This window comes from Grampus griseus, assembly GCF_964374135.1.
Source record: "Grampus griseus genome assembly, chromosome: X".
NCBI lineage: Eukaryota > Metazoa > Chordata > Mammalia > Artiodactyla > Delphinidae > Grampus > Grampus griseus.
Window position 1 is genome coordinate 110,882,482 of NC_138999.1, and position 26,273 is coordinate 110,908,754.

At 44.7% G+C, this 26,273-nt stretch overlaps 1 protein-coding gene across 1 annotated transcript; it reads left to right on the plus strand.

Annotated features, from left to right (window-relative positions):
* Positions 1–6,504: 6,504 nt before the first annotated feature.
* Positions 6,505–25,399, plus strand: UTP14A (UTP14A small subunit processome component). Its single transcript, XM_082681517.1, has 15 exons — positions 6,505–6,611; positions 7,666–7,744; positions 8,906–8,976; positions 9,468–9,532; positions 11,630–11,772; positions 12,078–12,233; positions 17,380–17,499; positions 17,598–17,692; positions 18,303–18,426; positions 18,509–18,586; positions 19,226–19,616; positions 21,391–21,797; positions 22,557–22,747; positions 22,877–22,976; positions 24,970–25,399. The coding sequence occupies exons 1-15, from the start codon at positions 6,586–6,588 to the stop codon at positions 25,240–25,242; spliced, it is 2,319 nt and encodes a 772-aa protein (XP_082537643.1). The 5' UTR covers positions 6,505–6,585; the 3' UTR covers positions 25,243–25,399.
* Positions 25,400–26,273: the final 874 nt, after the last annotated feature.

Sequence of the window (26,273 nt, forward strand, 5' to 3'; positions counted from 1 at the left end):
TCATGAGTAGATGAAAAAAGATAAACAATCGACAGATGGTGCTGAGACAACTGGATATTCACATGCAGAATGTATTTGGACCCCTTCTCATGCCTTATGCAAATTTAACTCAGAATGGATCATAGAACTAAATGCAAGCACTGTAAAACTCCTAGAATAAAACAGAGGGGTGATTTGTGGCCTTGGTTCAGCAAGGTTTCTTAAATACAACACCAAAAACACAAGTGCCAAAAAAAAGATAAATTAGATTACATTAAAATTTAAAACTTTTGTGCTTCAAAGGACACCACCAAATAAAATGAAAAGAGAACCCACAGAATGGGAGAAAATATTTGCAAATCATGTATCTGATAAGGAATTTGTATCCAGAATATATAAAGAAATTTACAACTTAATAATAAAAAGACAATTAACCCAACTGAAAATTAGACAAAGGATCTGAATAGACATTTCTCCAAAGAAGGTAGGCAAGCGACCAATAAGCATGTGAAAAGATGCTCAACATCATTATTCATTAGGGAAATGCAAATCAAAACTACATTGAGATACTACTACTCCACACTCACCAGAATAGCTATAATCAAAAAGACAAACAACAGGGCTTCCCTGGTGGTGCAGTGGTTGAGAGTCCGCCTGCTGATGCAGGGGACACGGGTTCGTGCCCCTGTCTGGGAGGATCCCACATGCCGCGGAGCGGCTGGGCCCGTGAGCCATGGCCGCTGAGCCTGCGCGTCCGGAGCCCGCGTAGCGCAAAAAAAAAAAAAAAAGACAAACAACAACAAAGTTTTGACAAGGATGTGGAAAATCTGGAAGACTCATACATTGCTGGTGGGAATGTAGAATTGTGCAGTCACATTGTAATACAAGTTGGCAGTTCATTACTGTATGACCTAGGAATCTTATTCCTAGGTATATATCCAAGAGAAACGAAAATACCACACAAAAACCTGTACACAAATGTTCACCATGTATATAATATAAAAAATAATACCATCATGATACATCATGATAGTCAAAAGTGGAAACAATCCAAATATCCATCAACTGATTAATAATAGATAAGTGAAAAAAGAAACAAATAAAAAGAAACAAAAAAAGAAGAAAGTAAAAGAAAAAGAAAAAAATAATAGATAAGTAAAATGTGGTATATCTATACAATGGAACATTATTCTAAAATTAAAAAGGAAACAGGTACTGAGACATGCCGTAACAGGGATGAGCATTGAAAAATTATTCTAAGAAGCCAGTCACAAAATACCACATGTTGTATAGTTCCATCCATATGAAATGTCCAGAATAGACAAATCTATAGAGACAGAAAATAGATTAAGTGGATGCCTACAGCTGAGAGGGATTGGGATGGGGCTCCAAAATGTGTGTTCTTTTCCACACCACCAAGCAATTTTCCACTTCTCAGTGGATACTGACAGGGTGTCCCGCAAATTTAGCTCCATTCTGACACTATCTACATGGAGAGGGCGTCAGATCCCACAGGTTAAGGGCTCAGTCCCACAGGACTGTTCCCACCCCACTTCAGATGCCAATCCCAAGTCCAGATTGTTACCTGTGCTTCTGACCACTGACTATAAAGCGAAGGTTCCCACAACCCCCTCCTCAGGTTCGATTCATTTGCTAGAGTGACTCACAGAACTAAGAAAACTGGCTTACTTACTAGATTACTGGTTTATTATAAAAGGATGTAACTCAGGAAGAGCCAGATTGGAAGAGATGCAAAGGGCCAGGTACGTGAGAAGATGCACAGAGCTTCCATGCTCTCTGGGTGTGCCTCTCTGCCCACATCTCCATGTGTTCACCAGCCCAGGAGCTCTCTGAAACCCGACCTTTTGGGGTTTTACGGAGACTTCATTACATAGGTATAATTGATTAAATCATTGGCAAAAGGCACTCCTATCACTCAGAAAATTCCAAGGACTTTGGGAGCTTTGTGCCAGGATCCAGGGACAAAGATCAAATATAGTTCCTATTATACAACCATGGGATGGTGGCTAAAGAGTACAAGGTTTGTTTTGGGGGTGATGAACATGTTCTAAAATGTATTGCCATGGTGGCTGCACAACTGTGTAAATATACTAAAAACCATTGAATTATACACTTAAAAAACAACAACAACAAAAAGAAATGAATTACTGATATACAGAATAATCTGAGTGAATAGGCAGCGAAAAAATATAAACCCAAGAAGTTGCATCCTGTATGATTCTATTTATATAACATCCTTGAAATGACAAAATTATACCAATGGGGAGATTAGTGATTGACAGGCATTAAGGAGGAGGCAGGGGTGGGAGGAAGGTGGGTACGCTGTAAAAGGTCAACATGACTGGTCCTTGTGGTGATGAAATTTTTCTGTACCTTGACTATCTCAATATCAATATCCTGGCTGTAATATTGTATTAGAGTTTTGCAAGATGTTACCATTAGGGTAAACTGGGTAAAGGATACACGGGATCTCTGTATTATTTCTTACAATTGTATGTGAATCTATAGTTATCTCAAAATTAAAAGTTTAATTAAAAAAAAGAACAAAATGGCATAATGGATATAAAAGCACCGTCTTAATTTGCTCAGGCTGCTATAACAAAAGATCACAGACTAGGTGGCTTATTAAAAACTGAAATCTATTTCTGGTGGTTCTGAAAGCTGGTAGTCCAAGGTCAAGGTACCATCATGGTTAGGTGAGAGCCCTCTTCCTGGTTCATGGCCAGCACCTTATTGCTATGTCTTCACATTGTGGAAGGGGGCAAGGGAGCTCTCTGGGGTGTCTTTTATAAGGGCATTAATCCCATTCATGAGGGCTCCACCCTCATGACCTAATCACCTCCCAAAGGTCCCATCTCCAAATACCATAATATCGGGGATTAGGATTTCAACATATGAATTTGGGGGGGACACAAGCATTCAGACCATAGCAAGCACTCTGTAAATTCTAAAGTTATGTAAAATAATTATAATTATGCAGTTTTATGATTATGAATAGCATGGACTATCATGACTTCATTCACTAATTCAAAAAACACTTATTGGGCCCCTACTATATTCAAGGAGTAGGTTAGATGCTGCAGGGCATACATCATGAATTTATCATAAAATCACAATTGTTGCCATGTTGCAAGTTTTGGCTTGAGCCTAGGTCCTTTTTGTGAAATGTAAGCCAGTTGAAATATAAACATACTTGTGTGTGGGGGGGATATATTTTTATTTTACTGATAATCACTAATAGCTCTAATCAAGATCAAGAGTTCTTATGGGAGTTCCCTGGTGGTCTGGTGGTTGGGGTTCAGTGTTTTCACTGCCATGGCCCGGGTTCAATCCCTGGTTGGGGAACTGAGATCCCGCAAGCTGCATGGTGGTCCTTTGCCCAGAACATTCATCCCCAGTTCCCCCCAGTGCTGGCTCCTTCTCCTCCTTTAGGTCTCAGCTGTTCCATAATTCTGCATAAGAGGGAAATGGGGCAGCAATCTGGTTAGAGCTAGGAAGGGGGAGTACCTAGGGGACTTGTCTTAAAGCTGCATTTTCATAGCATACACACTGTCTTTACTTAGATTAAGTATAAATCAATAAAACACGTCAATGTTTTCTTAAAATGCTTTTATTCATACTTTACATAAGATTAAGAGAGCATCATCTGCCCATTAAAATATAATTAGAATTGCCGTGGGGGAAGGGGCAAGCAATTCCAACAGGTTGAAGAAGTAGACAGGACAAAAGAGTTTTTTCATTTTTTCTTGAAAGTCATTAGGGTCTATTTGCTTCATTAAGTAGGGGAATGACATGGTCCAACTTATGTGATTGGATGAAGAAAGACTAAAGACTGAAAACCCTAAAAAATAATTAGTAGAGCTAATATCTATTGAGTGAGCATTTTAATGTGACAGGTATTATACTAAGGGCTTGTCCTTTATTCTAGTGCTTTATGTATAGTAATTCATTTAGCCCTCACAACTATCCAATGTATTATTATAATTCCCATTTTAAAGATGAGGAAACAAAGGCATAGAGAGGTTAAGTAAAGAATTACAAAGCTAGGAACTTCCCTGGTGGCGCAGTGGTTAAGAATCCACCTGCCAGTGCAGGGGACACGGGTTCGAGCCCTGGTACAGGCAGATCCCACATGCCACGGAGGAACTAAGCGTATGCACCACAACTACTGAGCCTGCGCTCTAGAGGCCGTAAACCACAACTACTGAGCCTGAGTGCCACAACTACTGAAGTCCGCGCACCTAGAGCCCGTGCTCTGCAGCAAGAGAAGCCACCCGATGAGAAGCTCTGGAACCACAACGAAGAGTAGCCCCCGCTCACCACAACTAGAGAAAAGCCTGCGGGCAGCAATAAAGACCCAAGACAGCCAAAAATAAAAATAAATAAATTTTTTTAAAAAAGAATTACAAAGCTAGTAAGCAGCAGAGGTAAGATTCAAACCCAGAGAGTCTAGTTCAAAACCCATGCTCTTCATCAATATGCTTTTTAAAAAAATTATTTATTTTATTTATGGTTGCATTGGGTCTTCATTGCTGCACGCAGGCTTTCTCCAGTTGCTACTCTTCATTGCAGTGCGTGGGCTTCTCATTGAGGTGGCTTCTCTTTGTTGCAGAGCACGGGCACTAGGCGCCTGGGCTTCAGTAGTTGTGGCACGAGGGCTCAGTAGTTGTGGCTCGTGGGCTCTAGAGCGCAGGCTCAGTAGTTGTGGCACACGGGCTTTGTTGCTCTGCGGCATGTGGGATCTTCCTGGACCAGGGCTCGAACCCATGTCCCCTGCATCGGCAGGCAGATTCTTAACCACTGCACCACCAGGGAAGCCCCATCAATATGCTTTAATGCTCCCCTTTTCTATAATAGATTACAGCAATGCCATGGGCTTGAAATTGTAAGGGTCTGATACCACAGCAATAATGACAGAAAGGTAGGGAGGTACGTGAGAGAGATTTAGGAAGTAGAACCGACAATGTGAGGGAATCACTGTAAAGCATAAAGGAGAGAGGAATCTAAGATGACTCAGACTTCTGACTTGACTAACTGGGTAGTTGATGGTGCCAGTCCCAGAAATGGGAAATACAGAATTCTGATAGAAAAGATAGGAATCACTGACCACTTCACAGTTGATGTGCCAGTGGGATAAAAAGGAACACCGGAAGGCAATCCGAGATACTAGTCTGGAGTTCAAGAAAGAGATCTGGGCTAGAGATATAGATTTTTGGAATTCTGATACAAGTGTTAAAGGCTTAGGAAGAGCACATGGGATAAACAAAGAGCACTGAGTACAGAACCTAAAGAACATCATCATTTAGGGAGTAAGCACAAAAGTCTCCAGCAGTGAAGACGTCGGAAGATGGTCATAAAGCTAAGATACCAGGAGAGTGGTGTCATGGAAGCCCAGGATGGAGTTTCAACCACGACAAAATTGTCTTTAATCGCACTAGAAAGTAGACTATATAAGGCCATGGAACATGTCTGTTTCATTCACCAATGTATCCCCACTGCCGAGAGGCCTGGCACATAGTAGATGGTCAAAGACATTCCCTGAATATGACTAAGAAGACAAACCAACAGTATCGAATACCACAGAGTTCTTAGAAGAAAAAGACTGAGAAGTGTCCGTTTTATTTAGCAACCTTGGGTGTCACTGATGATCTTGTCCAGAGTAGTTTCAGTGGAATGGTGGGGTGAAAGCAAAATGGGAGTGGCTTCGAAGAATAAATGCCAAGAATGTTTTCGTGTGTTACTTTTCTACATTTTTTTAATTAAAGGAAAATTCATCTTTTTAAGCAGGAAAATAAAACATGGTTTATTGTTGCAGAATTTGAAAAATCAATGCTATGACTTTTAGATTGTCCAGTAATTTCCTTTGCAACTAGTAATTTTTCAAATATAGCTATAAAATAGTTTTGCTATTACCACCAAATGTTTAAATGGAGGCTGGCAAATCATTATCTTACCTCAACAGTTAAAGGGCATTTGTGTAAAAAATTCTTAAAAGTTGATGGGAGATGAGGAAGTTGCAGCCACTGACACAGTCCATTCTTGGATGAAACTCTGTTACGTAGGGAAGTAGGAACCCAGAGCTGCAATTACAAAAGGGCGCGGGGTGAAAGGGGATTTTCTCCATGGGCGGATCGCAAGGACCTAGCACGATGCTGGCCACTTCCCGGGCGGTCAATAAAGCCTCGAGCTGGCTGGCAGCAGGCTCGCAGGACGCTGTCGATCACGGACAGACGCAGGAAGCTCTGCCCGGTTGCCAACAGCGCAGCACCCTCCCGCTAAGCTCACCCACCTGCGCCGCGAGGGAACCCGGAGGGCCGGGAGGACGGACGCTGGCGCGCCAGAGGGCTGAGGGGCGGGTGGGGTAAGCAAAGCGTCGTCCGCTGACAAGCTTTTATCTCCAGTCTCCCGCTTCCCAGCGGAACCCTCCCGAAGCGGCTCCAGTTTCTCGCACGCCTCGGGGCGGGCCGGAAGTGACGCACCTTGTCGCGCGTGATTGGCGGAAGCAGAAATTGCTTTGCGGCCGGCACGGAAACTGCTTTCCTTTCGGCTTCCGCTCCGGGCCCATGTGAGATCCAGGCTGGTGAGATGAGCTCGAGTCGGGCTGCGGAGAGGTGAGGCGTAGCGGAGGGGAAGAGGGGTCTGGGTTTCGTTGTGGGTCGGGTTCCCGGGCTTTTGAGAAATGGAGTCCGCCTTTTAGGGGGCGTCGGTTGTTCCCCTCCCAAGACTTCGCCATTCGTTACTATTTCCATTATCCATCCTTTAAAGCCCTTTTAATTTAATTTAATTCGCTCCCTCCACTCCCCGGCTTTTTAGTCTCATCCCTGTTGGTCCTGATGCGGCCTGTCCCTCTCCAGCTAAGTTAACGTGTTGCACTTTCCTCATCACGTGACTCCTTTTTCTGCAGCTGCTGGGGAGCATTTCAACCCTCTGCGCAGACAGTGACTGCGTTATAAAGTCCTCTTATCTTGGAAACCTTTGCTCATTGGAGTCATCCACAACATTTTCTGTGGCGTTTCATGCCTGCCGCCGGGGGAACTAAATATAATCTGTTTAGTAATGGGTACCTAGCAGAGTTTGACATATACCATTAGATAATGGTAGACTCTATAATTTGTTTCTGGGTACCAGTCTCCTAAATTAAGCACCTACTTTGCCAAGCAAGCTCCAGCTGCTTTCTTCCAATTCCCCGTTTCCCTATTCCTGAGAACAAATGATCAAGATGTCACTTTTAAGTAAGCTTGCACCTTTACAGGTATCTTCCACGTGGAGGATTTAGAAATGTTGATTGTGATATTGCCTTGCCTCAAGGGCTAGCAACAGCGTCTTCTGCCACCTTACCTAGGGTCTGACATTTTTACAGCCTACCAGAGGTCAGTGGGAAATGGAGTGCCAATCAGTCACTGAAGAGTGTTAGATCTTTTTCATTTTCATGCAGTTCTGTATGGGTATTACTAACCAGTGCTCACCTCTTGCAGGTGATGCCTGCCTTATGCAGTCTAAATTTTACGTCTTGACAAATTTCCAAAGATGCTCACACTGCTTGGTTTGCACCTCTTCCAGGGGATAGGACTGTTCTGTACTAAGAACTGCAGTTATGTTTTAGAGATCATTTCAACATAAGAAAAATTGTTTCAAGTGATAATATTTCTCTTTTATCTCCTTTAGCAGCCTTCTGGCTTTAAACCAACAGGAAGAACTAGAGGATTTGCCAAGAGAGTACCCCTTGAGCACCAGTGAAGATGAGGTGGGTGACACCCACTAAACCGCCTTCTCCAATTTCCCTTCTGCCTCAAAATTAGGGTAGATGCCACATTTCCTGGAAAGAAAAGGGGTGACAACATTGTTTATACTTGCTCAGGTCTCACAAATAAATTAGTTACAGGTTTCCACCACTACCCAAATTAGAGTGTTCCTACGAAACTTTTCATGAGCTAAAATGGCATAAAGCAAAGAAGCTATTACCTTAGGACACATCTTGCTAATGGAAACACAAAATAAATCAAGATAAAGCATAGATGCTCATAGACAGTTCAAAGCTATGGCAGCTTGATGCTGAGATGCTAAGTGTAGTTTCCAGGGAAGGGGCTTGGTGGTGCCACTCTGAGTATGTGCTGCCTCTATAACAACTCACTGCAAAACAAATGCTAGACGCTATTTTCATTTTAAGGCTTTTTGTTTGTTTTTGTAAAAGCAAAAATCCTCTTCAGATTTTGTTCAGTTAGCAAAAGCAGGTACTAATGTAGGTCTTTTGTGAAAGTGAAGCGGCGTAAAGCAAAGCAAACTTTCAAAAAGCAGAGAATACCTGTATTTAGTGTTTCATGTATATGATATTGTATTAAGTGCTATGGGAATTCCAAGATCGTATATAAGATACACTGTCCTCAGGTTGCTTAAGTTGAGTATATAAGACCAAAACACATGGTATTATATGATTTCCCTATTTCCCAAGTTTGGATTTCCATAGAGGGTTATTTGATTATCCGACTGAAATATACATATGCATAATTAAGCTGGGTCTCCAACAGCTGCTATAGGAATTCCAGCTCTTTATTCTCTTGACAAAACTACTTAAATTGGTTTTATTATGTCAGTTTCTGTGTCAGATTACACTATATATTCTATACAGAAACATTTTTCTCATGGCACTTTTCTTCTCAAAACAAGTTAAGACAGAGGCATGGCATTAGCTCCTGGTTACTAAGGCTCTATGTTCCTTACAGTGAGGGAGTTTGGCTTATTGAAGCATTTCTTTCCATTTGAGCTGGAATGCCTGCACGCCAGACCTCATCTGATTCACCAGTTCTCCACTGACCAAAAGAATGAGAGATTTTACATGGGCCTCAATTGCCATACTGTCTTTTCCCTCCCCTCATCATTCTGATGGTTTTTCCTTTTCTGTTTCCAGGGGGACAGTGATGGAGAAAGAAAGCATCAAAAGCTTCTGGAAGCAATCAGTTCACTTGATGGAAAGAATAGGTAACATTCCCTTCGATTTGGACAGGTTATAACTAGCTGATTCCATGAGACTTATCTGCAGCTAACATTTATTGAGTGCCTAAGACAATGAAGATACAATTGTCAGAGCATGTACTTTGGAGACTGTAGGCAAGTTTTTTATCCTCTCTGCATGTCAGTTTCTTCAACTAGAAAATAAGATTGACATGTCCCAAAGTCACTCAGCTCATAAGTGACAGATCTAGTATTCAAATCCAGATATGTTTGAATTCAAGTCCAATACCTTTTTCATTATGCCTACCTTGCATTGCCTTGTGTTTTTGAGGGGCTGAGCCTACATTAAGAGATGGTTAGACTACCATGTCCAGCTTAGGAACAGATTTCCTGGTTGCTTTATGACAAAACCTGATTCTAGAATAGAAATGAAACCAAAGCATTGTTTGAAGAGAGAAGTGTTTGTTCCCCAGAAAAATGTATCCATTCTTTCTGTATTCTGTTTTGCTTAATTTCAGGCGGAAATTGGCTGAGAGATCTGAGGCTAGTCTGAAGGTGTCAGAGTTCAGTGTCAGTTCTGAAGGTAAGTTAACCAAAGGAAACTATCTGCATGGAACTTGTGGAGTTCCAAAAGCATAATGGTCACTTCCCAGCATTTGTTTTTTTTGTGTGTGTGTGGTATGCGGGCCTCTCACTGTTGTGGACTCTCCCGTTGCGGAGCACAGGCTCAGCGGCCATGGCTCATGGGCCCAGCCGCTCCACAGCATGTGGGACCCTCCCAGACCGGGGGCACGAACCCGTGTCCCCTGCATCGGCAGGTGGACTCTCAGCCACTACGCCACCAGGGAAGCCCCCAGCTGTTTTTGATGTGGTTAATGAATCATACCATAAACACTACCGTGCGAGGGGGTGAAGAAGGGTAGTCAGATGCTCTTGAATTTCTTCCATTTCTAGAAGAAAGCCAAAAGGCCACAGTCAGGATCTCCCACTGAGCTTGATGAGCTACTTCTAGGATAGAGGGATGTGAATGAAGACAGCTGCCTCTCACGAGCTTAGTCATGTCCCTGATTTCATTTTTATTTGAGTTCTCACAGTGCATTGAGTTCGGACAGGCAGATAATCTCTCCTCTACTGCTGGAGCTCAGAGAAGTCAAGTTACCTACTCAAGGACCTTCACCCAGTACAGTGTTTCTCAAACTTTTTTCTTTATTGCTCCCCTGAGGAGCCTTTTTAGGCATTTCTTTTCCTCACTTCCTCCCTCCCTCCTCGCCTACTCTGCCACCAGGAATAAGATTTTCTTAGGTAAGGCTGAGCTTTGGAGGGACACAAAACTAATACAGTCAGCCCTCTGTAACTGTGGGTTCTACATCTGTGGGTTCAACCAATGTGGATTGAAACTTTAAATTTCAAAATATTCCAAAAAGCAAAACTTGAGTTTATCCCGCATACCAGCAACTATTTATATCGATTTTACTTTGTATTAGGTATGATAAGTAATCTAGAGATGATTTAAAATATACGGGAAGATGTGTATGGGTTATGTGCAGATATCAGTGCTGTGCCATTTTATACAAAGGACTTGAGCATCCTTGGATTTCTGTATTCTTGGTGGGTCCTGGAACCAGTCCCCTGTACATGGATGCCAAGGGATGGCTGTATCTAAGTGTTTTTTTTTTTTTTTTTTACCCCTGCCCACCGAAGAACCAGTTTTTACCCCTGGGTGGGGGAATGATATCACCCTGATTGAGAATATATGATCTAGTAAGTGGCAGTGTTTTAACTTGATTTTATCTTGATAACAAGTCTAGATGCCAAACCTTTTCCACTATATTCACAGCTTATGCAGCTTGAATGACTTATGTGCTTCTAGTAACCATTAACATAACCTCCCAGAACTGGTAACAATATATTCTTCCAAGCTTATCCATTCAGCAAATACTTACCGTGCCTCTACCATATATCAGTTTCTGGGACTACAGTTAGGAATAAGTCGCAACTTCGTGGAGCTTACATTCTAGTGCAGGGAGACAATAAGCGAATTACAACAGGATGATGCAGTCAAGTGACGTAAGTGGCTGCTTTCGGTTGGCTGGGCATGAAAAGCCTCTGAAGAGGCAAAATTTAAGCTGAGATCTGAATAACAAGAAAAGTCACCATGCAAAGATAGGGAGCAGTATTCCAGGCGAGGGGGCAGCTAGCGCAAATGCGCTAAGGAAGATGTACGTTCAGCATGTTTGAAGAAGAGGAAGAAGGCCAGTGCGGCTGGAGCATTCTCCATCTGTGGATGACATGAGGTTGGAGAGACAGACAGGGACCAAAGTATAATGGGGAGCCATTGGAGGATTTTCAGCAGGATCATGACGTGCTACGATTTACATTTTCAAAACACTCTGGCTGCTGTGTGAAGAATGAATTGAAGTGGGGCAAGACTGGAAGCAGAAAGACCAGGAGAAAAGCAAATGACTGTTTTAAATAGTTTTCTGTCTTCCACCTTCCAACACGTTTGGGAATGTAGGAAGGCAGTGGCGTCACTCTGGCTAGTGACTGAAGTAAGAGGACTATTCCTGCTTCCCTGCACACCTGCCTGTCCGCCAGCATTTTCTACTGAGGTCTCTCCCTATGTGATGTTGAGGTTTTGCCTCACTTCTCAGTCTGACCAGAAAGTTTGTCCTTTCTGCAGGATCAGGAGAAAAGCTGGTCCTTTCAGATCTGCTTGAGCCTGTTAAAACTTCATCCTCATTGGCTGCTGTGAAAAAGCAGCTGAATAGAGTCAAATCGAAGAAGACTGTGGAGTTACCCCTTCACAGAGAAGAGATTGAGCGGGTGAGTCAAAGAAAATGTGGTCCATTAAGGGGGAGAAATTGAACTGACAAGGAAAAATAGCGTAAGAAGAGAAGGGGGGATGGCCTGAAAAATGGGAGGAAGGAAAGTTGTGGTTGCCTCACCCTGGAAAAGATTAAAACTGATCTCAGGGGAAGCTTAGTCCTGAGAAGTAAGCAAGAGCTAATCTCTAGCATCCTGATTTCTTTCTTAAACTAAGAAACATGGCCTCTTAGTTTCCTGCTGGTCCTTTGAGTTTGATGCTTAATTTCATGGCTCTTTCTTTCTGTGTGCTTTGCCTGTTTCAGATCCACAGAGAAGTGGCATTCAATAAAACCTCACAAGTCCTCTCCAAATGGGATCCCGTCGTGCAGAAGAACCGGCAAGCAGAGCAGCTGGTTTTTCCCCTGAGCAAGCAGCAGTCCATCTTTGCTCCCATCGAACATGTGGTCAGTGGCTGGAAGGTAAGTGCAACACGAGGATAGCACACCTTGGAAGGTGAGATTGCACCGCGTGGACATTGCAGAGCCTGCAGTTGGTCTTGTCGGACACCTTAAGCCGAAATGGTAGCTGCAGTCATTTTAGTTGAGCGGTCAAAATGGGAGGGGGCGAGGGAGCAAGATTCGTAGCCAGTTGCCATAGCTCTGTCATCGCCCTTCCTCAGCTTCCTCAGCTTGGATTGTCCACTGCATGGTTATTTGCATGTGTTTGTGTGACCACATCTGATTGCCAATAGAGAAGGAACATAATGATGTTTTCTTTTTTGCACACTGGATTTTTTTAAAAAAGCTTTTAAAGCCAACATTCTGACCTTGGGACGATCAGGAACCTGGCAGCATTAATGATGCCTTAGGAGGAATATATGAGCAGCAGAACCAAAGTTTGCTTGAAAAGGAATACCATATTAAAATATAGCAGATTGCTGATAATGACTAGAAGTCTAGAAAGTAACTCATTATGACTGAGCTGCAGAAAATAAAAAAGGTATTTTAGCACTGGGTTTCCCAAACAATGATCTCTGGCAGATGCTTCATCCGTCTGAAGTAAAAGGACAACTGTGAGTATGCTGGTGTAAGGTTGCCAGCTCTTTTTTATTATGAGGTTATTCTTTCCACTTTAATGGTGTTGAAATAGCTTTTCCTTTACAAAATGATGGTGGTAGTAAATGATGGGGTTGGGGGTGGAACGGTAGTTATGCCATTGGCAAAATTAAAAGTTAGTAATCCTGTGTCAGTCCCTAAAGTTTCAATTTTTAGTCTGAACAACTTCAGAACAGCTAGCCTTTCTTTTCCAATACACCATGGGTTATGCAGTCTATAATGTGGTGTTCTGTCTTTAGTAGAAAAATAGTCCAAAACATCAGTGCCCAAACCATGGATAGATGGCTTCTCTGCTTTCTATAAATCCGAAAATGGTGTCCTATGTGTCAGGAAGTTGAGGTAATTAAAGATCATCAAAGTAAACATGGCTTGCCGCCATAGCTAGAAATTGAGCAAGTCATTGCTCATTACAGGGATAAGCTCTGTTTCGGATACTGTTGTTGAAGTCACCACCATTTGCTTTCTAGGATGCTTCCTTTTCCACATGAAAAAGAGACCAGGTTTAAAGTGTGGCTGCAGGATGGAAGGGAGACTTTAGGGGGAAAAAATTGAGGTAATACAATTTGCAGGATTCAAAAATAAGTATAGAAAATACATAGAGAAAAGTCTGACCCCACCCTTGTCCCCCCATCTGTTCATTTTTACCTCCATACTCACCCAGAGATCACCACTTTTTTATACGTTTTTTGTTGTTGTTAACTTAAGAGTTTTATGGATATATTTATGTTTACCTCATTTTTTTAATCAGAAAAGTAGTAGTACTGCTACACGCTGTTCTGCACCTTGCTTTTTCCAGATGCTGGTATGACCTTAGAGATGGCAGGTCAAAGCCGAGTTGGTCATTAAAGATGAGAAGCGGGGGGGGGCGGGTTGCACTGAGAATGGCGTAGCCTCTGATCTCCAGGAACTCCCTGTGCGAGACAGAGTGGGGCCCAGATGCTGTACACAAACCTGCTGTACCATTCATTCTAAGGTTCATCTTTTTTTTTTTTTTTTTTTTTTTGCGGTACGCGGGCCTCTCACTGTTGTGGCCTCTCCCGTTGCGGAGCAACGTCTCCGGACGCGCAGGCTCAGCGGCCATGGCTCAGTGGCCATGGCTCACGGGCCCAGCCGCTCCACGGCATGTGGGGTCTTCCCGGACCGGGGCACGAACCCGTGTCCCCTGCATCGGCAGGCGGGCTCTCAACCACTGCACCACCAGGGAAGCCCTAAGGTTCATCTTTGAGAAATTACACCAACATGGCACAGAGAAGTCAGGGGGTCCTTTGTGGCTGGCAGTGCCTTAGAGGGCAAAGCCCAAGGACTAGCAATATACTAGTATTTCTGGAAATTAAGAATCCAAAATGTCTGCACTTGTAGTTTTGGTCCAGTTTCCTAAAATTCCGTTTGACTCTAGCTGAGAAGAATTAAAGGGGATAATGTGTGAGAAAGCATTTGTAAACTGTAAAGTGCTAGAAATGATGTGAGGTAACTTCCCACCACTCCCTCCTTCCCTCCACTGGCAACCGACACTAGCATTTCCCAAAGTGTTCTCCTCAAAACCTTCTTTTCTCAGTATGCCCTGGGAGTGGGACTGGGTGGGGTGTTTGGTAGGGTTCCGTTGCTAGAAAATGCCATATGCCCCTACTGGAGATTGGCGGTCCACGGTGTATGCTAGACTTTTTTTTAAAATAAATTTATTTATTTATTTTTATTTTTGGCTGTTGTGTGTCTTCGTTGCTGCGCACGAGCTTTCTCTAGTTGTGGCAAGCAGGGGCTACTCTTCGTTGCAGTGCACGGGCTTCTCATTGTGGTGGCCTCTCGTTGTGGAGCACGGGCTCTAGGCGCGCAGGCTTCAGTAGTTGTGTCATGCGGGCTCAGTAGTTGTGGCTCACGGACTCTAGAGCACATGCTCAGTAGTTGTGGCACACGGGCTTAGTTGCTCCGCGGCATGTGGGATCTTCCTGGGCCAGGGCTCGAACCCATGTCCCCTGCACTGGCTGGTAGATTCATAACCACTGCACCACCAGGGAAGCCCCTACGCTAGCCTTTTAAAGGCTATGAAAAGATAGTAAAGAAACCCCTATGATTTACTCTAACCCAGGTAGGACAGGCTGATTTTATTAAAAATCGAACACATTGAATTTTAAACTTTTAAAAAATGAAGTAAATCTTGTCAGCTGCTGAGGAACATGCTTTGGGAAGAGCTGGTCTCCATTCTCTCACCTTCTTCCCCTACTGCCTTCCTGAAACTTCTCTCAGAAGGTGTTAGCAAGGGGCCTCCCAGTTGCCAGATCCCAAGTCCTCTGCGTCTTCAGCCTATTTGACGCTATTAACACATCATGTGGTTAAAACTTCTCCCTTGGCTTCTGTGACGTAGTCCTGCTGTTGTTTTCTTGTCTGTTTGTTTTGCTTTTTATCTGACTCTCCTTAGTCCTTTTTATTCTTGCTCTGTAAACATGGTACAGATCACTCTCAACTCCTTCTGAGTTCCAGACCCATGTTCCATATGACTAGCAGGCCTCACCTGGCTCTCCCCTGTGCACCTAAACTTCTCAACAACAAAGAAAGCCTGGCATTTTCCTTCCCCAGACCCTGAAGCTCTATACCACGACCTTCATGCTATAACTCAGTCAATGGCATAACTCCTTCTCCCCTCAACTGCCAGCACCCCCAGCCCATGCAGGGGGTCTAGTCCTGTAGTTCTGTCTCTGTAATAACTCTCACATCCCTGGTTCCTCCTCATTTTCATTTGACACCTTCCGTAGAACCCCTTACACAATCACCAGGATTTTGTCTCCAAAACACAAAACCGATTATCACTTTCCTGCTTAAAATCCTTCAAAAGGCTCTCCACTTACCGAATGAGACAGAAGTGCCGGCATCTTAGCTACACTGGACAGTGCATTGTTCCCTGACATACCTTTGCTTTCCCTAGGTCTGTGTTTTTGCTTATACTCATCTCTCCATTTGGCTTTTTCCACCTCCTTGTAGAATTGTGCTTATGCCTCAAAGCCTAATTCAAAAAGTCTCTTCCTGGGGCTTCCCTGGTGGCGCAGTGGTTGAGAGTCCACCTGCCGATGCAGGGGACACGGGTTTGTGCCCCGGTCCGGGAAGATCCCACATGCCGCGGAGCCTGCGCGTCCGGAGCCTGTGGCTCCGCAACCGGAGAGGCCGCAACAGTGAGAGGCCCGCCTACCGCAAAAAAAAAAGTCTCTTCATTCCCCGAGCTGCCCCACCTCCTAATCAGAATTAATTGTTCCTTCCTCTGTGATTACTCCTGTGGTCTAATATTTAACCCATTATGTTGTTAGTGGTGCATATGTCTCTTTCCTCTGAAAGGCTATGAGCTCTATGAGGACAGGAACTATCTTAATTGTGTATTCGTAGCACCCTGCACAAGTGCCTGGAATGTAGCTGCAATCAATAAATGTTTGTAAATTGAATTGAATTGGAGGGAGATTACAACATTGTAATATAAATCACTTTGTAGCCTGTGATTGATTACTACTGCAAATACTAAAAATGGAAGAACATGCACCTTTACTATTCAGTAGGTTTATGGTTAGATCAATAGTGCCGTGTAACGTGTGATGATGTGTGTTTATGCATTTGTCCAGATACTTGTAAGTTTTAACACTGACTGTGATGTATATGGTCGTTGAAGAAAACCACATAAAATACGTGCATGAGGTTTGAAACTGGCTCTTGCCCCAGGCTGTCTTTGTGCCTTGCCAAAGTGGACCATGACACGATCAGCCTGATTATTTTAGCCATCCTCACAATATCAGTCAAGCAGCAGATGGGGTCTTTTGTTGACATGTAAAGTCACTGGTTCACAGTCCATTCATTTCATCAGCGTAGACACCACCTAGTATGCAAAGTTAACTGGCAACTGAGGAGTTGGAGCCAAAGTTAGAAACTGATGAGAGTTAAATTTGAACTGTCAGGAAGCAGGCTAATTACCTGAAGGTCTTATTGTTAAAGGCAGTGTCTTTTTGTGCTCATCTTAAGACCTAACCTCCCCTTTTCTCTAGAAGTATTCTTAAAAGGAGGCTGATATGGATCTGAGGTCCCTAACTTTATGTTAAGAGTATTGTGCTTCAAATATACATAACAATACAGGGCCGTTTTGTTTTGCAACTCTTAAGACTGACAATTTGGTACTGCTGTTCCTCTCTCCTGCCAGCATTGACCTTAAGGGCATCCTGCTTTGATTCTTAAGAGGATGGTATTGTTTTACATACATTGGTAATCTGAACACAGAGTGATCTCCCCCCCCCCCCCGGTAATATTAGAGAGTAGCCTCGGAGTCCCCTTGCTGAAGTTGTCTTAAATCAGAATAAAAGTTAAGGCTTTATCTACACAGCTGAACAGCGAGCCTGGAACCCCCTTCTCTTGCTGTAACAGTCAGTCCTATCCAGTTCGTGATTCCAATTATAATGTCATAGAGTATATGGCCATAGGATTGTAAAGAGGGAGACTCTAGGAGCATGATTTAAGACTTAGAGTGTTCTGTTACCTCCTTAAGGCAAGAACTCCCCTGGAGCAGGAGATTTTTAATCTCCTCCATAAGAACAAGCAGCCAGTGACGGACCCTTTACTGACTCCCATGGAAAAGGCCTCTCTCAAAGCCATGAGCCTGGAAGAGGTAAGTGTGCTAGGCCCTTTAATCCACCCAGACATGCTCTCTTTCTCCCAGCATTTGCCGTCAAACCCAGGGGTCACTGTAAATGTCATTCATTATAGGTGAAGATGCGCCGAGCAGAGCTTCAAAGGGCCCGGGCCCTGCAGTCCTACTATGAGGCCAGGGCTCGAAGAGAGAAGAAAATCAAAAGCAAAAAGTAAGGAGGCCCCTGTGTACTGGCCTTGGGTTCCATGGAAGAAAGTGACGAGGAAGAATCACGAGTCCTTAGGAGAGAACCTTGCCCATGGCGGCTGGGGTCATGTAGGAGAGGTCCCAAAGAGTAGTGACTAGCCTCTTTCTTTTTCAAACCAACCTCAGAGAGTTTTGCCTCCTTCAGTAGTACCTGCTCCTGTGGCTTTGGCTTTCCGTCTTGGTTTTGCTAAAAAGAGGACTGTTCAATTACTTTCTCTCCCTTCCAGGGCATCACAGAGTGGTTCTGCCGAATGAGCTCTTGAGTTCTACAGCTGTGGAGGCCAGTAGGGCTTCCTTCCTGCCTTTTTGCCTCTTTGGATCCTATTCTGCTCTTCCCTTGCGTTCTAGAAGCAGAGGGGACTCTTTGCTCTGCAGAGGTCTGCCCTTGGGGGCTGCAGGGACTGAGAGTCCCGCGGGGCGTCGCATGTCTCGAGCCGGCTCTCTGCAGCCAGCTAGCTCTGTGATGTCCTTTCCATTCCCCCACATAGGGAAACCCCTTGTGTGGCGGGGCACTCGTGTGTGGCGCCAGTGGTTCAGCTAAATCTCTTCCCCCATACCCCTCTCTCATCCTATAGGTATCACAAACTTCTGAAGAAAGGAAAGGCCAAGCAAGCCCTAAAAGAGTTCGAGAAGCTGCGGAAGGTCAATCCTGCTGCAGCACTGGAAGAACTGGAAAAACTCGAAAAGGCCAGAATGATGGTGAGGCTGCCTCTGGCCTCCAACCCTTGAACCAGCTTTCCCCGGAAAGCAATAAGGATCTCACTCTGCCCTTTCTTTCCAGGAGCGAATGAGCCTTAAGCACCAGAACAGTGGGAAATGGGCAAAGTCAAAGGCAGTTATGGCCAAATACGACCTGGAGGTAAGAGACCATCAGGGTGAGAGACCATCCAGGCTCGCTGTTCAGCTGTGTAGGTAAAGCCTTAACTTTTATTCTGATTTAAGACAACTTCAGCAAGGGGACTCTGAGGCTACTCTCTAATATTACCGGGGGGATCACTCTGTTCACATTACTGATATATGTAAAACAATACCATTCTCTTAAGAATCAGAGATGGAATTGGAGGAAAGAAAGGAAAATCCATAAGGATGCTAGCAGAAGCAGAGTTGGGAAAGAGCCATGAGGTTGCTTGGAAAACCAGGACTCTAAAAAGGCATCAGAAAATCTCTAAGGCAGAGAGGAAAATGACCGGGAACAAGGTGGAAAGGGAGAGATGAAAGGGAAGCAGCATTGAAGGCAAGTCCAGTTAAAGGGGAGAGGAGTTGTGTGTTTTTTTTTTTAAAACCTTGTTTCACATGTTGATTCCTTGAGGACAAAGAATTTGTCTTCTGTTTTATTCCATAGCTGTTAACACAGTGGTGTATGTGCAGTTTGAACAGTAGGTACCAGTAAGAAATACTTAAGTCAGATTGAGAGGAGGCAGCTCTAAGAAATGGACCAAGAAAGGTGTTACTGTGGTCACTAATGACAAGGTGCTCGTGCCGTGACCCTTTCCTCCAGGCTCGCCAGGCTATGCAGGAACAATTGGCCAGGAACAAAGAGCTGATGCAGAAGATCCAGGTGGCCTCCGAGAGTGCGGAAGAGGAGGGAGGTGCGGAGGAAGAGGGTGAACCCTTTGTCCCTGACGTGGTGAATGAGGTGCAGGTGAAGGCAGACAGACCGAACCCCTGGATGTTCAGGAATCACTCAGGTGACACAAAAGAGGCTGAGGTCCAGGGGGACCCTGAAGAACTTGCAGAGCCTGCAGCCCAGGAGGCTCCTGAAAGTGAGGAAGAAGGACCAGTGGTGGCGGAAGAAATTCTGTTGAAAGAATTTGAGGAAAGGCGATCACTTAGACAAAAGTCTGGGCTCAACCAGATCGCCAAGCCGGTGGGCAGTCAAGAAGCAAAAGGTGAGCAGTGGTGGACCAGAGGGGAGGAGTGCCTAGTGCTGGTGCTCTTGGCAGACTGAGAGGGAAGCCGGGTCCACCCACCTGTGTCACAGAGTGATTAGGCTCTAGGTACTTTCAAGAGAGTGCCCTGGGTCCCTGAAGAGAAAACAGATTTGTCATGACCATTCTCCTTCAAAGGCATTTAATAAGCAGGCATCTGCATGGCTCTAGAGTGTGTGTCCAGTCTTCAGAAAGACAGAAGTACACCATCCTTGAAGGAAGGGCAGGAGTTAACATCACTGGTACCCACAAGCCAGTGAGAAGTACATGTGGTGGACTGGCAAATCTGAAAGTTGTTCACACCCACAGACACAGAGGCGTATTTTGAGACATTATGAAGTGTCTTCAAATCATCGCTGCAGTTGTCTGTCGATATGTTGATATGGGGTGTGATTTTCTTGATAGGAATGAATGACTTCACAAGGTACAGGGTAAATTAGAATTGTTACACCATGCTCAGACTCGATTTGCATGTTATATATTAATTAGCAGCCTTAGCACCCTTGAGGCAGGTCAGAGTTCCCATTCTGGGGACAAAGCCTTATAAGCCTGCTTAGGAAACTAACTGCCTTCAGAAATCACCTGAATCTGGACAGATTCTTGGGTCCGGTTATATTTCCTAGAGGAATAATGAATGCATTTACACGACAGCAAGTGGCAAAAAAAAAAAAGTTTGTTTTTAGAGCTGTCATTTAGAATGTATTGGAGGACCTTTACTTAGGGTTTTCAGCTAAAGACTTCTGGGATTAATAATTGGCAAGCAGTCGCTTCCAAGAGGATTGTAGAAAGCAGCACCGCAGGCCGAGATGGTTCCTCCCAAGCCCCCTCAAAAGCTGCCCATCTAGTGAAACGTGTAGAACAGTTGGTTGCGGAATGAAAGGTGGATTTGGACTTCCTTGGATGGTAAATAGAATGATCCCAAACCTTTGGGGAAATAGTATCCTAAAATAGTGGGAAGGCGTGGCCCCAAACAGAATGAGCAAGGAAAGTTAGTCCTTGAGAATAAACATGCATGTCCTCAGGCCAGATCTAAGTAGCTTCTTCCAGTGGCTTCAAGCCAGAGCTAGAGAGCAGGATGAACTTGGGAATGGAGGCAACTTGAGTCAACGCAAGGGACAGTTTAAAAGCATGTCACGGCTGTGTTTCCCTCGGGGCTCTCAGAGACTAGCAGTATTTGCTCAGATGATGCTCGTGGCTGGAAAGTGTGAGCTACTTGACTCTGCCACAGCAGATTGTGAAATGCTGCTTTAAGGTAAAACAGTGCTGGATACAGTTTTTACAAGTAGGAAATTACAGTGTAAATTACAAATTAGAAATCACAGTTTTTTAGCAATTACAAATAATAAATGACAATGAAGTTAAATTTAGAGGCCACTGGCTAAAACAGCTCTTTTAATACAAATTTGGAATTTGGGGTGATCTTCCCAAGCAGAGTTTACGGGGAAATAAGCCACAGCTCCAGTTATACAGTGAGTCATTGGCAAAGCTGGGAATAGGACCCGGACATCTGCTTCCCAACATGCTGCTTTTAACTCCTAAACTCCATTGTCCACGACTTGACAGGTAATGATTAGTGAACTTGCCAGGAGATCCAGCGAATGGCATCTTCTCTTACCCATTTGTCCCCGTTAGCATGTCTCCCATGGTGCCCAGCGCCCAGCGAGAGGTCAGTAGACGCTTGTTGACAAGGCAGCTCCCACCCTACTTTTCCGACAGCTTTCATTTCTTCCCCCAGATCTTAGCAGCCAGGAGGTGCTGTCTGAATTGAGGGCACTGTCTCAGAAACTCAACAGGGAGAGCCATCAGTCCAGGAAGCAAGAACTGAGTTCAACGAGGACAGTTCTGGCGGTCCAGAGAGAGGAACCTGCCGGGGAGGAAGAGGAGCCTCTGTTGCTGCAGAGGCCGGAGAGAGCACGAACTCTGGATGAACTGGAGGAGCTGGGCAAAGAAGGATGTTTTCAAAACAAGGAGCTTCCCAGAGTTGCGGTAGAAGGGCAGCAGTTGGAGAGGAACCCAAGTAATCATCTTGGTGTCCCCAAGGAGAAGAAAAGGAAGGAGCAAATGATTGATCTCCAGAACCTCCTGACCACAAAATCTCCTTCCATGAAGTCCTTGGCAGTTCCCACGACAGTAGAGGAGTTGGTGAGCAGAGCCAGGGTCGTGGGCCATTGGGGGGTATCAGAGCTGGTGTGGAAAGTGTCCTTCCTCCGCGAGGAATAGAATCAGTGAAGTTCTGTGCTGGGGGCACATGGCGGCAGTTAAGAGGTCTGGAGTAGTATGGGCCCGGCTTGTCCCAGTGACAGTTTCGTAGATGCAAATTTGTGAGTGCCGCTGAGACTCCCTCGCCTTAAATTCTGAGCCACCGAATCCTCCCTGGGGTGACTCTAAAGCCCTCAGAGGAAAGAGGGAGTCACTCAGAGCTCTGACCAGATGCCAGGCAGGACAACTCAAAGGTGAGTCGGTGAGCTGTTGACAATATTTTGCTCTACTCGGTGGGATCTCGAATGATCCGGGGCGGGGGGGCTCCCCGATTAAGTCACTGAAACTGCTCAAGTGAGGAGCCGTGGTGCCTGTCTTTTCAGAGATATAAGCTGGAGGACCCCCACATTCTGGCCAGGCCCACTTGGAGCTCCCCCTCCTAACACAGGCCGTTCCTTCCTCTACCCTGCAGTGTCCTTATTGAAAGTTGAAAATTGTGTCATATGATAATGAGCTAGGGATATTTACCCTAGAGAGAAGATTGGAGCTTGATTGGCTGCCGATGGGTTTGTAGTGCAAGACCATCATTGTTCCGCACTTCCCCCTAGGGGGCGCTAAAATGTCACGACCCAGCAGTTGAGCGGTCTTGCCACGAACCTCGGCTCAGGAGACAAGCTGTAGCTGTTGTTCATTTCTTCCCAGGAAGATGAAGAGAGAGATCAAAGGCAGATGATAAAGGAAGCTTTTGCTGGGGATGATGTCATCAGAGACTTCTTGAAAGAGAAGAGGGAAGCCGTGGAGGCGAGTAAGCCGAAGGATGTGGACCTGACTCTGCCTGGCTGGGGCGAGTGGGGTGGTGTGGGCCTGAAGCCCAGTGCCAAGAAGAGACGCCGGTAAGAACAAGGAAGAAAGCCTGTTAGAAGGGCACCAGGTTCTCCCACTTGACCCTCATGTGTCCTCTCTGCCCTTTTGACTAAGTCCTTAATGCTCTTAGTCAGACGTCCTGCCGTTCTGCTTTCCAGGTTTCTCGTTAAAGCCCCTGAGGGTCCTCCAAGGAAAGACAAGAATTTGCCAAATGTGATTCTCAATGAGAAGCGGAACATCCGTGCAGTGGCTCATCAGGTGAGGGATAGAGAGCCCTTTGGCAACCTCCTCTTTGCTGCCTGGCTCTCCTGCTTGGGAGGAGCGTTCTGGTGCTCTGTGGTCAAGAGGGATGTGTGATCTTGGCCACAGAATCGGATCTATTTTTCTTTTCACTGGCTCTGAGATGAATAATTCCAAACTGACTCTGCTGTTTTAATTACTGGCTGGGAAAGTTAAAACTTAAAGGATAATCTTTGCAGCAATGGTGAGGCCCCCAAATCTGCATTTTCAGCTAGTACCCCCAGATAATGCTGATGCAAATGGGTCTCAGCAAACTAAGAATTGCCATTCTGCAGGCTTTTGTTTATAGTCCAGGTAATGTTCAGAGGCTATAGGTTTAAGCTGCATCTTAAGAAAAATGAAGATCAACCAGTACTTGTTCAGGTTAAAATTGTGTCATGTGATAATGAGCTAGGGATGTTTACCCAAGACAGGAGCAGATTTGAGCATGATCATGGTCTTCCAGTATAATGAAGGCTGTCGTGTGGAAGTCACATAAAGCAGAAGTTAGAGGAAAGGCAGAGTTCAAGGAAAAACTTTCTGCCGGTCAGAAGAGAGAAGGGGTTGCTCTGGGGTTGTGAGCATGTGTAAAAGGGACTTGGGAATGAGACTGGACTCGGTGACCTTTATGTTCCCTTCAGTTCTGAAAGTCTGTGGCCCTGTGATCTGTCCCCAGCCGGTTTAATATTGAAATGAGTTGTATTTTTCCTTCTGAAGTGGGGGAGGTCTATTTAATAGGTACAGAAGAGAGGAGAAAATATCATTTCAGTAATACTCTGTTGATCTTATTTTGCTGCATAAATTGAATTGTAATCCCAATTGAGGATATATAACCAGAAAATAGGCAATGAACAAGCAGTTATGGGATAAGAGGGAGAGAAAAGGGGTGCTTCACCGGGCCCGGATTCTAGGCGAAGGGCAGAGTACAGACCTCAATAAAGATCACTTTCCCTTCCAGGAATCTTAACTATTTGTTTTTTAATACAGTCACAGTAAATTGACAAATAACTTTCCAAGAATCTCCCTTGATTTTCTTCATCTTTTTAATAAGCTATATATACTTCAGGTCCCAGCATGCAATAGAATAAAGCACTTTGAGCCAAAGGGGGAAAAACCTCCCAAGACTGCATATTTTGTGCAGGTGTTTTTTTCTATTCTTTTGCTCTGGGTGACATGCACAGATCTAGCTGTCAACCCCACTAAGACCCTCCCTTAACCTAAAGAATCTGTGTCCTTCACCACCACCAGGACTGCCCGGCAGTACTCAGCTTCTCTTGAGTCTTCCATTGAGTATCTCTAGAGACTACTGATTGTAACTTACCCGTTTTTCTGCTTACATCTTTTTGCTCCTCTTTGGCCATTGGGGAGGTGTTTAAAGATTATTTATATGTCTGAAGGTAGCGCTTTGGTGGAGTGAAGAAGAATCCTGGGCAAGGAAATGAGACTTGGGAAGAGCATGAAGCTAAGTGTAATAGCCTGGTAGAGTTCAGGATTCAGGAGTAAATCTTTGGGTTCCGTAAAACATCAATCCTGTGAATCAAGGGGAGGAAAGGAAGGGATTAAGAGCATGAAGAGGGTAGGAGAGTCACAGAGATACACCAATACTCAGATGTGTCTTGCAGTCACAATGTTGTATAGGGAGACCCACTAGGGGCCAGCAACCTGCAGCTCCTGTAGTGTTCCTATAGCTGCAGGGGCCTTGTTGGGATGGTTTTTCAATCCCTAGATTGTTGTGTAAGCCTGGGGGAAGGGAGGTTCTAATCCAAATTAGGCCCCTCTACTCCCATATGCCATCAAGCAGATTGGCACTCCTAAGGTTGGATGGGGGCATGGGGATACCTTAGCCTCTCAGAAGCTTCACTCACTGCAACCATTGTGTAGAACTATGGCCTATGTGCTAAAACTACCTGACCAGGTGCCATTAGAGTTTACAGGCCTGGCTCATGCCACATCACTCTGCCTTCCTTTCTAGGTGCGGATGCTTCCATATCCATTCACACACCATCAGCAATTTGAAAGGACCATTCAGACCCCTATAGGATCTACATGGAACACCCAGAGGTCCTTCCAAAAGCTGACTATGCCCAAGGTTGTCACCAAGCCAGGCCATATCATTAAGCCTATAAAAGCAGAGGATGTGGGCTACCGGTCTTCCTCAAGGTCGGACCTCTCTGTCGTACAGAGAAATCCAAAACGACTCTCCATACGTCACAAAAAACAGCTGAAGAAAAACTCTGTAGATTGAGTTGCTGGAGTAGTGACACCTTGGTGCCTGTAACTGGGAGCCCTGACTGCTCCTCCATTGGTCCGGTTTTACTCCGAGCTGCAGGATCAGTTCCAAAACTGGCTTAGCACACCGTGGGTGTAGTTAAGCCACATTTTAGAAATAAAGGCGTTCTTTTAATCTATTTAACTGGAGTGTGTTCTGTGTTGTTTCCCATTTCCTTCAAGTTAGACAAGACACCTTTGGATGCTCCTCATTGCATTTCTCCAGTCGCACTTGTCAGGGGACCTTATTTTCTTACCAAGGACTGTGTTGTCCTAAATTGGACTGGAGGGAAGTTACCCTAGCCTACAACCTTAAATCCATCACGTCGGATATAACCATAAACAACCAGTTTAAAGAGTCAGGGATAGTAATTAAATACTGTATATTCTTAACCTCTGAACCTAGCAGCATTATGCACAAATCATTCAATTGGATTCTGCTCGAGGCTGGTCCTAGGATGGTGCTGAAGCTGGGTTCAGCTTTAAGTCTAACCACTATGGTTTTCTTTTCATGTGTGAGCCTCCCGGCTTACACAGGTTGCTATCTAGAGTAGTTAGCACTTTTACCCTTACTTTACAGATGAGGTAGATGAGCTTTCAGAAGTAAAGCTCTATTCCCTTTACTTCCTAAGCAGGGCCAACTCCTCACCATTGTTTATACTTTATTCAAGCATTACTTTGCTGCATGGCAGTTTACGTCAGCTTCTCGGCTCTGAGGAACCTGCCTTTCTCTGGATGACAATACGTATCGAGAGGGCCCCTGCAGCCAAGAGTCCTCACAAGGAATTGGAGAAACCCCTCCATTGATTCCGAAAGGACATAGCCACTACTGCACTTCACCTCCTGCCTTGGAGATGGGTCCCCCTACTCTTTTTAGACCAAGATGGGGGTTAATTTTTGTGTGTCACAGAACCCTCTGAGAATTTGAAGTTATGAACCCTCCCCAGAAAAATGCACAAACACCTACACCATTTTACATACAGTTTCAGGAGCTTTGCAGACATTTGG

Coding starts and splice junctions, on each gene's coding strand:
- UTP14A (XM_082681517.1), top strand. CDS start 6,586: ATGAGCTCGAGTCGGGCTGCGGAGAG. Junction 17,500..17,597: donor AAGCCATGAGCCTGGAAGAG/GTAAGTGTGCTA, acceptor CATTCATTATAG/GTGAAGATGCGCCGAGCAGA. Junction 18,427..18,508: donor TCGAAAAGGCCAGAATGATG/GTGAGGCTGCCT, acceptor CTTTCTTTCCAG/GAGCGAATGAGCCTTAAGCA.